General features: G+C 59.9%; 1 protein-coding gene across 1 annotated transcript; it reads right to left on the reverse strand.

The window, feature by feature from the left end:
- Positions 1 to 10,179: 10,179 nt before the first annotated feature.
- Positions 10,180 to 13,295, reverse strand: GALR2 (galanin receptor 2). The gene is made up of 2 exons (XM_026090473.1): positions 12,950 to 13,295; positions 10,180 to 11,436 (listed from the first exon to the last, which is right to left on the reverse strand). The coding sequence occupies exons 1-2, from the start codon at positions 13,291 to 13,293 to the stop codon at positions 10,656 to 10,658; spliced, it is 1,125 nt and encodes a 374-aa protein (XP_025946258.1). The 5' UTR covers positions 13,294 to 13,295; the 3' UTR covers positions 10,180 to 10,655.
- Between the last annotated feature and the right edge of the window lie 1,672 nt (positions 13,296 to 14,967).

Here is a 14,967-nt window from a genome sequence, read left to right on the forward strand (position 1 = left end):
GCTGCTGCCTTCCCTGATGTGTTTTGAGAATCTCAGTTCTGTAGGATCCCAAAGAATTTTCCCATTGTTACTCCTGACCATCATTTAGTTCAGTGATGGGGCCAGATGCTGATTCTGGGGTATGGTGGTGTTAGGATGTGGTGGTGCTTGGCAGGCCTGAGGTCCAGCTGTGTGCAGAAGTTGTCTTACCCCAAAGCTTCATAAGCTGCCCCAGTAGCAGTCCTCTGTTTTGTGTGAGGCCATGGTAGAAAGGGTGATGGTTGGCTAGGATTATTCTGTGGATTAGATCTGGCCATTTGGGCCTTCCCTTGGAGCACCATGGGCTGGAGTTGTCATATAGCAGTGAGAACCAGGGGAGCTCCATGCTCCTCCTTGGCCCAAGCAGAGCATGTGTAGAAGTGCCAGTGTGCACATTTTTGCAGAGCATCTTGTTTGTTCCTGCCCTCATTTTTCTTTATCTCATGTCTTGTTAAGATCTCGCATATCTCTCTCTTGCAAGTAACAAAGTCCGTCCCCTTCATTTAAACCATGGGCATCATGTGAGAAACGAGTGCTGCTCTTGTGGAGGCAAGATCAGCCAACAGCATGCCTTGGAGTGATAGTAGCAGGTTTTGCTACGGTAGCTGGGCTCGGCCATCTTCATGCCAAGACCTTTCAGAGCTTTGGAGCCTGTACATGTTCCTGTGGTCTCTGGCCAGGCACCTCCTGCTCCCATCTCACCAACTCTTGCAGCTCACTGTATTGTGGGGTCTTCTGTTATTTGCCCATGGTAACACTTGAAATACAGGGTTTCCATAGAGCTGGAAGCATTCACAGTAGCTGCTACTTTGTAATTTGGAGCAAATCCATTATTCACCTAAGCCTGCGCTTATGGGAATGAATGTATATTGGTGTCTAATTAGCCCAGCAGTGAAACAGCCATTGTGTCACCACCCAGGGCACTGCAAACAGCACAGGGAGGTGGTGCGGGGAGGGAGACAAGGCAGACCTTGGCATGAAACGGAGTGAGAACAGGATGGCAAAATGGTGGAGAACTGTTTTAACACTTCTGCTGTTGTGCATTCACCGATATTGCCTTTTCCTAGCAGAAGAGGTTGCTCTACCTGGTGAGCGTGTCAGAGCTAARAGGTGGGCCTTTAATCCTGACAAGGTCAGGATTGCATATCCTAGGAACAGTTTGTTCAGGTGGTTTTGGTGCCTAGTAGGTAAGACAGGCCAAGTGGTGAAGGGCAGAGAGGTAGCATGTCTTGCCCAGCATCATGTGATGGTTGGATGTTAGAACTGGGATGAGAACTTAAGTCCTGCAGTGGCAGACCCAGCCACTTGCCTGGGCGGCTGCCTCCATACACAGCTCTTTTCCTGTTAGTGTCTGATCTGTGGGGGCAACAAGGACTCCAATCTCCTCTGGCCTTTCTAAACCCCCAACCTACTCCTTCTCAGCCTGGATCTTGGTGTGGTCTGAGACACTACACACTGAGTGGCATAGAAAACATCTGAAAAAACACATCATTTTTGACAGGCTGATCCAGCCCAAATCTGGTCCACTGTGATTTTTAAATCTGTCATGACCTGCAGGGCTGCTCTTCRTTTGTCTGGTTGGCCATACAGGCTTGCAGTACTGGTCTGAGAGCTAGCCTCTGCAGGGGCCTTCTCTCCTGCTTTCTGATCTCGAATGCAGAGGAAACCTAACACTCCTGTACTAGCAGTTGTTGGTTTCGTGTGTCCCGTCCCCCCCCCTTTTCCTCTGCTAGCTCTGAGAGCTTCTCAAAGGCTGGCAGGTCCTGGACAGAGTGATTTTTAAGCATAAGCAAAAGCGTTCCTGGCTTGCATTATGTACCGCACTGAGTGCGCTGAATACACATGCTGACATTGTCCAGAAGGAGCTGGATTCCATCTTTCTGGATCTGTCTCTGCTGCAGCAACGATCTGATCTGAATTTTTTTTCTCCAGAAGAGAGGGTGGAATTTGTTGATGTGCTCAGGCCAAGTCAATAAAACATATGTTTTATTGCAGCTGATTCTAGCACAAGGTGATTCASTGAGAACAGTTACAGCCAAAGCCAGGGGAGGGAAAGGGGGAGCTCAGCAGGACACCTGCAGCCTTCCTGGAGCATCTGAGCTTTAGGGCGAGGGTTAGTATCGTCCTTGATACTCTCTCGGGCTAACCAGAGACTTGACACAATGGCAGCCGACGAYGTTGGTTCAGGTCACCCAAAAAACATGATCTCTCCGCTCTAAGCGTTGTGCATATGTGCAATGGATAAGCCAAAAAGAAGGTAGGGGAAAAGCCTGAGAGACATAAGGTCCTTCCCAGATCTGCTTGCCTGATCTGACAGTGTAACCAGCATGTGGCCCTGGAGCACCAGTCTCTGGGTAGGTAGGGGACTGTGGTCCCAAGGCCACAGTTCCCACCTTGCCTCAATCCTTGCCAGCTGCCCAGATAAGGGGAAAATGCATGAGGTCCCTTAGAGTCCGGGATGGGGWCCACATCCTGTACTCTGGAGGCCTCTGGATGGCCTATGCAGAAAGATATGCTGGGCTTGCCATCAGCTGGTCCAGCCCGGAAAGCTGTGCTGGTCTGTGGCCAGAGAGGTTCTGGTCCAGCTCAGCTCGGAGATGGGGAAATGCAGTYGGAGAGGGAAAATGATACAAAATGTCCCAGGCCCTCTATTTTCTACCCTGGTGATGTCCATGAGCTTGTTTGAGGGAAGCAGGGGGGTGAGGGCTGCAGGGGGCTTGAAGACCCGGTTCGGTGTCTGCCACGCAGCAAGAAGCAGAYGGAGGTGCTGGCAGAGGTGGTGAGTACCCTGGGGAGGGGATGGCTTCTGTCACTCCYGACCGTATGGATCTCACGTGGGAGTCCAGAGGAGCCAGGCCTGGCGGGAGCCGCAGCACCCCCAACCAGAGCCCACCCTTCGCCAGGGGGAGCCGCTCGCCCCCTCCGGCCCCGCGGCGCACTGACCTCGATTGCCGAAGGCACGTCAGATGCTGCGCAGCGCTCGGGGGACGGCATCAGCCTCTCCTTGGCTTTTTATGGTAAGGAATGTCTCGGCAGCATCTTAATGCAGAGTGAGCGTGGTCACCAGGGACCCAGGCTGCTCCCTGCSGCTCGCGCACGGCGAGTGTTTCGTCCCCCTGCCCCGTGCTCGGCACCGAGAAATACAGCGAAGGGAGAAGCCCCAGGGCCCCCCGACGCTGGTTTTATCACCCTCTGCTTTCCTCCTCTTTAGCAGGCCTGTGGCCCCCCGGTGCCGCTGTTGCTACCAGTGAGTCCCCTAAGTGTCTGACCCATGACATTCATCGTTTTGGGGACAGCACCCCATTTCTCCCACTTCTGCTGCACAGGGCCAGCAGCAGGAGCCTGTTGATGGCACCGGCATGGGACCTCGCTCCRGGGTCCCTGCAGCCCCCAGGGTTACCATCGTCGGAGGTGAGGGCAGGAGGCTCGAAAGCCCTGGTCCTCCCCCATGCCCAGTCTGGCAGTGCCTGTAAAAAGCTCCTGCTTTCTGGAAAGCTCAAGGTTTCAGTCAARTGGTTCCTTTTCTCCCTGAGCTGTTAGGCTTGATGGAAACTGAATTTAGCCTATTTCTTTTCTTTTCCCAGGTGCATCTGCTTCTATTAGACTTTAACTACAACAGTGGGACTTTCAGTAAGGTTAAAAAAAAAAAAGGAGAGAGAGGAGAAGAAAAAAAAGCCTTTAAGCTGATAGACTTGAGAGCCCACCTGCACTTAGCCGCGTGGGCGCTCGGCTGCAGCGTGGCACTGACTCACGCCGTGCTCGCTGCTGCTGGCCAAGCTGGTCGGGCTCCGGCTCGTCGTTCGTGGGAAGGTCTTCTCCCACCGTGTTTCTGTGTTGGCAGTGAAACCTTGCGCCCTTGAAGGGCTCATCACGATGTGGGCTGGCCTGGCAGGAGGCGAGTGTGTCCTTGGAGGAGCAGGGACAACACAGGGGTGACAGAAGGGAATGGGGGGGATAAGGGTCAGGAAGGGGCATTTACGCCCAGCCACCTTGCTTGGGGCTGGCTTTAGGCTTGCTTCGCTCTGGGGACGGTGTTGGCAGCCAAATCCTACTCTGTGCCTCAGTTTCCCCTGTCCTGGGGGGGAGAGAACAGGGGTCTTCACAGAGCTGAATTGCACCAACGCCCCTGCCCGGCTCTACAGAGCAGATGGGCTCTGATTACCGCTGCTCCCAAGGCGCCGCTCCRTGCCCGGGCCCCACCGCCGCACATTAAGCCAGGAACTGCCGGAGACGGCTGCGTAAGGCAGCGCGGGGCTCAGCAGCTGCGTCCCCGCCACCGCTCCGGGCACCTGGCTCGTCCCCGGGTGGCCGCGGGCTGTCAGGACCTTGCCCGGCTCCTGGGACTCGGGGTCTCAGGCCGTGCGAAATGTGTCTCCCGGCRGTGGGAGGATGCTCATTCTGGGGTGCAGGTGGTGCCAAGGCACCGGGGTGCCCGAGGAAAGGCGCTTTGCCCCTCTCTCCCGGGGTTTCCGCAAAGGTAAGGGAGTGCGATTTAACACCCCCACAGCGCAATATTGCACCCGTCTCCACCACCCGCTCCAGTCCCTCTGACCCACCTCGGTGATATCAGTTCTCCCTGGTTGGGTTTGGTGGCCCCGAGGCCTCCTCTCTTTCAGGCCGCTTAGCTGCGATCCGCTGCTGGATTCGGAAGCCCTTGCAGGGGCTGGACACAGGAATGGAGAAAAGCCAACGGCTTGAGCCTCGGGTGGGGGAGACGCTGCCTGCACCGAGGAAGACGAGGGGCAGCACAGTCGACGTGCCCGCRGCTGGCGGTAAGACTTGCCGTCAGCATCTTCATTTCTTCCCCCTTCTCGGGTGGCAGCGTGGGACCCCGTGTGGGTCCTGCAGGGCTGCTCCCGTGACCGTCCCCTAGACGTGCCCCGTGCCCTCCCGGCGCCGTGGCTTGTGCTTTGCCTGTCCGAGGCCTCGCGGCGCTCGGCAGAGGCAGCGCCGCCCCGCGAGCCGTGACGCTGGGGATCGGCACGGGGCCGCGGTCTGTCCCCCGTAGCCGGATGACAGCCCGGGCGTCCTGCCGCGTGAGCAGTGGTGCGCGCCGGGGGCACCTCGGGCGCCTTAGCAGCTCTGGGAGCCGTGCGGCCGAGCGCTGTCGGACGTGTGCCGCTCCGGCCCCTCCGCCTCGGGGCGCGGAGGAGGCTTTGCCTCCCGCCTCCGCGTGGCTGCAGCAAGCCCTGCTCCCGCTTTCCTTTGGGGTGGATGCGTTCCGCAAGCGTCGCCTCCGCTCTCGGGCGCTCTCCCGCATTCGGCCCTGGCCGCGGCGGCAGGAGGGAGGTGGCAGCGGCCCTGTGCTCCAGCCCCCGTCGCCGTCCTGCAGCAGGAGGCACCGGCCCATCGATCGGGCGAGCCTGGGCTGCGGGGAAAGGAGGAGAGGGCAGGTTGCTTGCCCCACGCGTGTCTTGGGATGCTCTTCAAAACAGTCGTGGGGACGGCTGAGCGGTGGTGGCAGGAGCCTGCCCCAAAGGCTCGTGGCAGCGTTGCGCAGAGCCGAGTGACCCCGTGTGGTCTTTCTTCCCCCCCCCCCCCCCCCCCCCCCCCTTTCAGCTCTTCCCGCCCTGTGGTTTGAAACTCCCTCCCACCCCATCGTTCTCCTGACGTTCTCCCCATCCTTCCCCCCTGCTATCCCGATCCCACATCCCCGCTGGCCTGGCCCTGTCGCAGCAGACAGCATGGGAAAACAGAGGCCGGCGGTGCCCGGCCGTAGGGGGGAGGCAGCGCCGTCCTCTCGCCGGCTCCGCTGCACCCTGGTGCGTTTCCCCTCGGCGCTGCGGGAGAGCCGCTCGCTCCTCCCGATGCTCAAACCCGTCGCCGGTAGAAAGCAAGAGGGAGCAGTGCCGGAATGAGTCACCAAAGTCAATTTTTCGCTAAATGTAATTAGCAGATGTGCTGGAAGCCGCTGCAAAAATCGCTCTCCTTGTTCCTGCGACGCTGTTCTTTGAGATACAAAAAATTGCCTCTGTCCTCTCTTCGGGCCTTCTCACGTGTCCCCGCGCGTGCCGGCGCCCATGCACGCGTGTGCAGGCCGGTTCCTCGTGTTGTGCTCCGCTTGCAGGGTCGCGGCGCCGCCGTTGGGTCTCGCTCTGGCCGGGAGGGCTGCAGCCATCCCTGGCAGCCCCGCTCCCAGCGCCCCTTCCCCAGCTCCTCCGGACCCCAGGCACCCCCAGGGCCATCCTGCCCGTCCCTGTGCCTGGTGCTGAGCCGGGGATGCCACGTTGGGCTCCCAGTGCCTCCCCGTGCTGTGCTGGGATAAGGCAACGGCGGGACCCGCTTTTCCCAGCAGTTTGTGGGGCCGGAAGTGAATCCGGTGAGCAAGGGACCCTGTCRGGGGGGACAGGCGGCTCTCCCGTTCCAGCCCCCGGGATGGCTCCAGCGTATCCCGAGGGCTGGGGCAGGCTGCTGTGCGGTTGCCCTTTCCCTCTTGCCCGCAGTTGCTCTTTGCACCGTCTCACGGGGGTCGTGCTGCTGTGGTCGGATCCGGGGGACGCACAGACACTAGGATGCTCCCGGTGCGTTGTAGCCTAAAGCAGCCGGCAGGCCAGTCCCGGCGGCGGCCCGGGGTGCCGCAATGCCCGCAGCCATCCCTAGGCCCCATGCGACGTGCCGGCTCCAGCGGCGCAGGGCTCTGCCCGGCCGTGCCGTTGTTACGGCAATGCGGGCTCAGGGGCTCCTGGGCTGCCGGCTCTTCCTGACGCTGCCGGAGCYGCTAAAGGAGCAGCCGCCGAGCGGGGGAGAATCGAGCGGCCAAGAGGCTTCCCGGGGAGGCRATCGATCGATCGATCACCACCAGCCCGGCACGACCGAGGGCTGTCGAGCAGCTCCGGCGAGGCGGTGCCGGCCCGTCGCCCTGCCGGGGAGGGCAGCAGCACCGAGGGGGACTCATGTTGGGTGTTTTCCCATAATGGCACAAGATTGCTGCCGGAGAAACGGACCCGGATTTGCAAGCCGTAAGTGCAAAGCATCTCATTAGCCCGCGACCCGGGCTGCCGCCGGCGCCTTCCCCCCGGTACAGAAGGTGACAGCGAGCTGCCCGCAGCTCTGATTGCCTGTAATAACCTAACAAGCCGCAGAGCCGCTTGGYTCTAACGAAGCGCGTTGCTGCGATGTGTGTGCTTTTGATGAGCCGTTTCGAGGGAGGTGACCTGTCCCCTTCCCTTCTCCAGCCGCACGTCACAGCTCAAGGTTGATAATGTCGAGCATCCCTTTCCGTGCTGCTCTGAAACACTGAAAAAAGCAGACTGGGCTTACAAAATCCGCAGGGATTTAGCACTCTTTCTCCCCTTGATTCTCGTACCTGATGCGTGTGGCTCGGCACCTGGGCAATGTTCGCCAGCTAGCAGACCACATCCAAACGCTTTATCCCTTCCCGGAACGTCTCCGAGATGCTCCTCGGCCAGCTGGGCTCAGCTGGGATTGAGGGCTGAGTTTGGACGTGGGGGACCATGGAGCTGCCTGTTCTGCACAAGCCTTATTTCCTTAGGAAAGTGGACGCGGTGAATGAGGCTGGTGCTGGGGGTTGGAAAATCAAGGCAAAAGGAGTCATTCCAGGAGATGCAGGTACATCCCGATGTGTGCATGGGAGAGGACAGGGTAGCTGACGGTAGCAGCCAAGGTGACCCTTRCTTGGGGTGGAGGACAGGCAAGAAGACCTCTTGCCATCCTGGTTTTCTGCWGTTTGAAGAAACTTGTGAAGATAATATTGAATTTGACAGGGCAGGAGAAGGAGGCAGAGAGGAAACCCATCAGAAAGGTCCGTTAACCTCCTCTGGATGCTGGTAGCCTTCAAGTGCTTTCCKGGGGGACTGGCGTCCAGCCGACGGCCGCGCTCCCTTCGCTCCTTCCCTTTGCGGCTTGGCTTTCACAGGAGGTGCCCCTGGTCCATGCCATGGCACAGGATGGGCCCGGGGCGCTGGTGGGGTGCTGGTGGGGCTTGGGGCAGAGTCTGACCCCTGTTCTGCAGGGAGAGACTGAGAAAGTTGGAGCAATTAAATAAACTATCTCCTTGCTACGCTGTGGGATTAGCTGCCCATGCAACCAAGGGGCTGGTGGCTCGGATCACCTCCCTCTTCTTCTGCCTGGCTGTTGACAGCCCCAAGAGCAGGAGCAGCCCAAGCACCACGCTGGAGGCTCACTCCTCCCTTCGGGTCCTTCCCCCCCGACACCCCAGCTCTCACCCGGAGGCGAGAGCAGATGCCCGGGTGCTCACCCCCCTCCTGTGCAAGGCTCAAAGCAAGGTCTCTCCTTCCGAGCGGATTTAGAGCCCCCCTGCAGGGGCCAGCGCAAGGATTTACGTTTGCTGGCTGGCTTGCAGACCTGCGATTCGGTTATTTTTATTTTGTTTTGAACACTATAAAAAGATGAACTATGAAGCAACGCCCTGTCCTTTCTGGGAGCTCAGCCCCGCACGAAGGGGAACGACGTGGGCTTTGGACCAAGCGCCAGCTGGCCGGCGCTTCTCGCGGGGATGAGCCGTGGCCCAGGGACTCGCCAGGAGCCTCTGCGCAGCCTCTCGGGTTGGGACCGGCTCCTGCAGCCAGGTGTGAAGGGAAGATGAGCCTGGGGCGAGCAGGAGGGACGAGGGGTTGGTCCCTGCTCCTCCGTTATGGAGGCAAAATCCCTCCAGGATGGGGTGTTCCTGTCCCCAGCCAGAGGTGCTAGGTGGTGTGTGGTGACGATGGCACAATGGGACAAGGACACAGTATCCTGTGGGCACCTGGTACCTGCCAGCCGCAGGCCCGATGTCCTTGGAGAGCAAAGAGCTAGTAGGACAACTTCTCCATCCCCCATGTCCCCAGCCAGGCGGGTACCACGTCTGGGAGAGGGGATCCAACCTGCCCAGGTGCCATCGCATGTTTTAGGCAGCTGGGTGGCCAAGGGACTCTGGGCTGCGCTGGGAAGGAGACCTGGCACCGGAGCTCATGCAGCGTCACGAGTGTCGTGGGGTCTCTGTCCCCCTCCGGGGGCCACACTGCTCTAGGGGGCAGAAGAGCCCCCCAGGTCCAGCCTGTGGCACGGCCAGGGCCACCGCGGGGACCCTGCCGCCGCGCGGTGTGGGCAGAGCGGCTTTGGCAGCCACCAGTGCTGGACCTCACGGATCTCCAAGCAGAGGTGGGCGAGGACCAGAGGAAGGAGATAAGGCCGTTAGCTGTGTTTGCACGGCTTTGCACGATTAAATGCTTTCCCCAGCTGCGAAAGGTTCGGCAAGGGAGATAAATGCAGATATAAGTAATGGAGCTGTTTATATAATCGCTCTCTGTGACTTATGCCGTGAGCAAGCCTAGACTAAATATAATTGTTATAGATAGGAGGCAGTGGCCAATTTATGGCCCTCCGTGTGGGGATAGGAAGATCTGCTTAGAATAACACTCAGCGGGGAAAAGCGAGCGTTAGACAGCCGAGCGCTTCTCGGGGAGAAAGGCCGAGCGACGGGCACGGGCGGAGGGCGGCGCGGGCATTTAGTGCCGCTGGCGTATAGACCTGGAAGCTGCAGGGGAAGCTCAAGAAATGCCCCCCCCAAAGCCAGTCCCAGCTCTCTGRCAGGTTGCCGGTTTTACCTCTCATACATCTGTGCTCTGCGGCCGGGTTTTGGAAAGAATGAATTGATCCTGTTCCTGCTACGTTCCTCTTTCGGTCCATAAACCAATGGGTTTTTTAAATAAAGCTCCTGGCTGCCGGCTATAGCAGGGTTCAGCTGCTCGTGGGGCCTCTTTAGCGTTAAGAGCACGGATGCATGAGTCACGTTCAGCCTCTTGTGTGGGTGCAGCCGCGCTTACCCGGGGTGAAGTGTTCGCAGGTCTGGGGAGCGCGGAGCTGTCCCTCTCGCTGCCGTCTCCCTGCATCCCCTCCTCCATGGCTCTGCTCGGATGTAACCCACATCCGCCGCCTCTGCAACCGCCCACGGTTTCCCTCTGGTCGGAGGTTCCCACCGCCCGCCCCGATGCCTCCAGCACCAGCTTTGAAGTGCTAGTGAAACCAAGGGTGAGCAAGTCCTGGTATCGGTTCAGCCCGGTTCAGCCTGAGCAGGAGGGAAAGGGAGGATTTAAACATTCAAGGAGCAGCAAGCCAAAGCGAACCTCAAGGGACTTGGACACGCGACTGCGGAAGGTGGTCTTTATTGAGGCACACAGAAAGGTCATGGATTCCCCTGGCTCTCCCGTGTCCCCACCGACTCACACACCCCTGCCTGTCCAGCATCACCCGAACCCSAACTCAAACTCCTGCTGCTGGCTGTGTCCAAGGAGCCCTGCTCCGTCGTGTTTCCCCCAGCAAACGGCCTTCTTCCCTGGCAGGTCTACAGTGACCTCCGGGTGCTCTGCAGAGCTTCGGATGTGCGGAAAGGGATGAGCAATATACAGCAACAGGGGCTTTTATACAAAAATTGATTCAGGGTTTTGATCTCTCTGCTCTCAGCAAATGTTCAGGGGAAGCAAATCCTGCACTTGGATCCTCAGGCGTTCGCTTGCCTGAGTCCTCAGAAAGCAGCATCACTTGGACAGTTTGACGTTTGGGAGCATTTGAGGGGAAAGGGTGAAATCTGATGCATTTAAACGCAGAGTGTAGCCCATCCCCAGGCTTGTGAAACTGCAGGAGACGCTACAAAGCCAYGGGGTGGGGAAGGAGCTCTGCTAGGTGACGCTGAAGGTGATGAAGGAGCCAGATGCTTTCTGCTGATGTCCCACCGGCTCTGCCTCTCCCCAGGGCTGGGACGGGACCCTACAGCGTGTGGAGGASCGGCCAGGCAGGGCTTCGCTGATGTGGGTCACCTCGCTGAGCTCTGCCTCCAGTGTGCTGACGGTGTTTGTCACTTGTGCCACATGCACCTTGTTGGCTGCTTTCTTACGCAAGAGGCAGATGAAGATCTTCTTGAAGCCCTTGCGGAAGTGTTTGGAGACCAGGGCGTAGACGATGGGGTTCACGCAGGAGTTGGCGTAGGAGATGAGATGGGAGAGGATCCTGAGCACATAGGTGACATGATTGAGGGGAAAATACCCAAACCAGACGCAGAGGATGACCAGGTGGTGGGGCAACCAACAGAGGCAGAACAGGACAGCTACAATGATGATCATCCTKGTGACCTTCCGCTTGGCTTTCTTGGACTCTGACATGTTTTGGAGAGGGTCCACTGACCTCCAGAGATAGCGGATAGTCCGCATGTAAGTGAGGCTCAGGATCAGGACTGGGATGATGTAGCTGAAGACAAATGTGCAGATGTCCATGACCTTGCGCTGGGAGATCTCCCAGATGGGGTGGCAGACGGTCAGGTTGGCCACCTGGAACTCCTGGTAGTAACTGAGGTAAGGGCCCGAGAAAATGAAGGAAAGAGCCCAGATGAAGCAAATAGCCATGAGGGCGTTCCTGGGCGTTCTCAGCTCTCTGGAGTGCAGGGGGTAGCGTATGGCCAAATACCTACATGGGAGAGGAGAGACACAACTGCAGTTCTGCCAAGGCACAAACATCTCCTATAGGAGCTGACTGGAGAAAGGGCTAAAGCGATGGATTTTAGCCTTCCAGGGCCAATTCTGTAGCGTGTCTAAGGGTCTCCCTGTGCAGCACGCTGGGGCATGATTGCCTTGGACCTCAAGTAACTCACTAGCTCAGGCAAAGGCAAGGGCACCAGTTTGGGATCCATCCCATGAGGCCAATCACACACTCTGCTCCTGCCAGTGCTCAGGGAGAAGACAGGGATGGTCCCTTCTGGCCCGTTCCCTTCCTAAAGCAACAGATCCACACCTGATCTTTAGTTTAGCTGGCACAAGTGACAGCGGGAGTGAGGATATGAAGGCAGGAGCCTTAGAGTGCCACTGGCTGGAGCAAGTCCCCCAGATCCCCAGACGCAGCATATTCCTCGTGCTGGCACGTGCTGAGAGCACATGTAGCTCCATTTTCAGTTCTGTAGTTAGTTAGCTCCTTAACTGACCCTAGAGCTAGGGGATCTGCCAAGCCCCTGCTTGCTCTGCATCTGTGTGCCTCCTGGCTCTGCACAGATCCAAAAGAGACAGAGTCGGGGCAGATTTTAGCGACACGCTTCCTTCTGTGGCTCCCAGGGTCAAGGATGGGGCTGGATGCAGCCAGCTCTGCTCTGGGGCTGCCCCAGCTCTTCCCAGGGGATTTTTGCATCCCACCATCTCATGGGTTTCGAGCACCCTGCGCTCCCCGTTGCAGCAGAGCGGCTCCAGGGGATCCTTGGCTCTTTCTCGCTGTGAGTCAGTAACGTGGCAGCCCTCGCTGAGCCAGCACGGGGTGAAGTGCAGGCACCAGCAACAGGCTGCTGTTCACTGCAAGCTTCCCAGCTAAACCCCACTCTGCCTGGGCCAGCCCGGGATGGTCACCCCCACCAGGGACACAACCTGGAGGGAAAGGAGCTTTCTGCTAATAAAAGGGGAGAGTGGGAAGAGAGATGTCCCAGCTAAAACATCTCAGTGTCTTCTCCTTTTTGAGGTTCTCCTGCTTTGCCGTGGGCTGGCTGGGAGGCAGCAGCTCTCCACGCGTCTCTGTAAGAGCCAAGGCTGCCTGCTTTCTGAGTCCRGGATGGAGCACGGGCAAAGCTTTGTTTCTTTCTAGTTTTCTACCCAATCCCAAGGATAAACCCTGATCCCAGAGCTTTGGAGTGGGGTCTGACCTCCTGCAGGTGAGCAGCAGGCAAAAGGGATCCGAATCCAGTCCTCTCCTGCCTGACAGCAGCTCCCCAGTATCAGAGCTTGGACTCGGTCCTTGGTGGTCGCGTTCCCTCGCACATGTGAACTTGAGAAATGTTCCCAATTCCCCTGTGAGCCCCAAGAGGTGCCCTCTTCTCCCCCTCACCCCCCGTCACAGCAATCGGGGCTTGACCCCCCAGGGAACCCRTCTGCTTGCCTGCCCCGGAGGGGCTCCAGAGAGGGGGAGCTGCAGGGTGCAAGGAGCCCCCCTTCCCCTTTCCTACCTGTCCAGGGAGACGGTGGCCAGGGTGAAGCTGCTGGCGTACATGGTGAGGTAGATGAAGAAGTGGACAGCCTTGCACATGAAGGGCCCGAACACCCAGCCCTCCAGGGTGTAGATGGTGGCTTGGAAGGGGACGCAGAAGAGGATGAAGCAGAGGTCGGCCACCCCCAGGTTGAGGATGAAGAGGTTGGTGGTATTGTTCATCTGCCCGTTGCGCAGCAGGACGGCCAGGACCAGGCAGTTCCCCACCGTGCCCACAAGGAAGATGAGGGAGTAGAGCAGCGGGATGATCACCGACTCGGGCTGCCAGCCCGCCTCGCCGCCCGCTGCCGCCGACCCGTTCATGGCTGCGAGCGCACCGGGAGGGTGCGCGGGGAGCGCGCAGGGGATGCGCCGGGAGGGTGCGCGGGGAGCGCGCAGGGGATGCGCCGGGAGGGTGCGCGGGGAGCGCGCAGGGGATGCGCCGGGAGGGTGCGCGGGGAGCGCGCAGGGGATGCGCCGGGAGGGTGCGCGGGGAGCGCGCAGGGGATGCGCCGGGAGGGTGCGCGGGGAGCGCGCAGGGGATGCGCCGGGAGGGTGCGCGGGGAGCGCGCAGGGGATGCGCCGGGAGGGTGCGCGGGGAGCGCGCAGGATGCGCCTGGAGGGTGCACGGCGAGCGCACCGGGTGTGCACGGAGCTGCACAGAGAGTGTCCAGGGAGCGCACCGGGGATGCAGGGGGTGGGAGCACGGCGAGCGCACCGGGGGTGCAGAGGGTGGGTGCCCGGAGAGCGCACCGGCAGTGCACGGGGGTGCCCGGAGAGTGCACCGGGGGCGACGGGGAGCGCACCGGCAGTGCACGGGGGTGCCCGGAGAGTGCACGGGGGATGTGGGGCGGAGGGGAGGGTGCACGGTGAGCAGGCCAGGGATGCGGGGGCGGGGGGTGCCCGGGGATGCAGGGGGGAGCGTCCCGGGGCCGGCTGAGCTTCCCCTCCGCTGCCCACTCTCCTCCCCGCGTCCCCTCCTCTCGGCCCGCTCGCCCCGGGCACCGTCGCCTCCCGCTCGGCAGCGTCGCCCCGCTCCGGTGCGGCCCCGCTGGCGGCGGCAGCTCCGGCGGCTCCGGCGCGGCCCCGGGGCGGTGAGCGCGGCCGGCCCCTCCTCCCGCCGGGATGAGCGCCCAAACTGGAGGGATCGTGGCCGTGGAAACCCTTCCCACCCTCCCGGGGCTCCGGCTGGGGCAGCGCTGCCCCGCGGCCCCGAGCGCGTCCGGATTTCGGGGGGCAAAGTGGTCGCCGGGGAGGTGGGGGGGACGCCGAGAAGGCAGCGGGCAGCCGGGGCTGAGCACCCCAAGCAGTCCGAGCGGGTGTCCCGCTGCTTTCCATACTGCTTACACCCGTAGCGGCATGAGGGGGCTGGTTTGGGGAGACTTTATTACAGGAGGGTCTGCAGGGTTTTTGGGGGGAGCAGGAGCCCGCTTGGAGTGCAAATGCGTAAATCAGCCAGCAGACAGCTTGCACCAAAACGTCCTAAGGGTGAACTCGGGTTTGCAGGAGAATCGTTTTCCCCCCCGAAAGTGGAGGATCAGGCTAAGTCACTGCAGCAAGATCAAATCTCTCAAACGTCTCTTTTGTTGCCTGCAAAATTGCCTGTTTTGTTCCTTCAGAGCCTTCACAAATGAAAGTCTCAGGTCTGCCTAGTGCAATCAGCTCTCCAAGGACGCTTCATCTGGCCCGTGAGCTGCCTCGCTTCGCTCATACRGAGAGAAATGTTTAAAATATCGGTTACTCCTCTCAGTAACCWACTCCATAGTTTTGCAATGGCTCAGTTCAGCTCTACCCCGGCAGCAGCGCTGTGTGGCCAGGGACGGCCACAGCCACCCTGCAGTCGCAGGACACGGGGCCCTGCTCACACACTGCAGACCAAAGCCCAGCCAAGAGCAGACCCACCAGCCAGGACCGCATCCGGCTACACGGACAGGGCGTGTGGGGCAGCGAACGCATTGCTTCACTCAGCCCCTGGTTTGAGAGGATGCTCCGTTCCAG

This window comes from Apteryx rowi, unplaced genomic scaffold (genome assembly GCF_003343035.1).
Source record: "Apteryx rowi isolate R43461 unplaced genomic scaffold, aptRow1 scaffold_86, whole genome shotgun sequence".
NCBI lineage: Eukaryota > Metazoa > Chordata > Aves > Apterygiformes > Apterygidae > Apteryx > Apteryx rowi.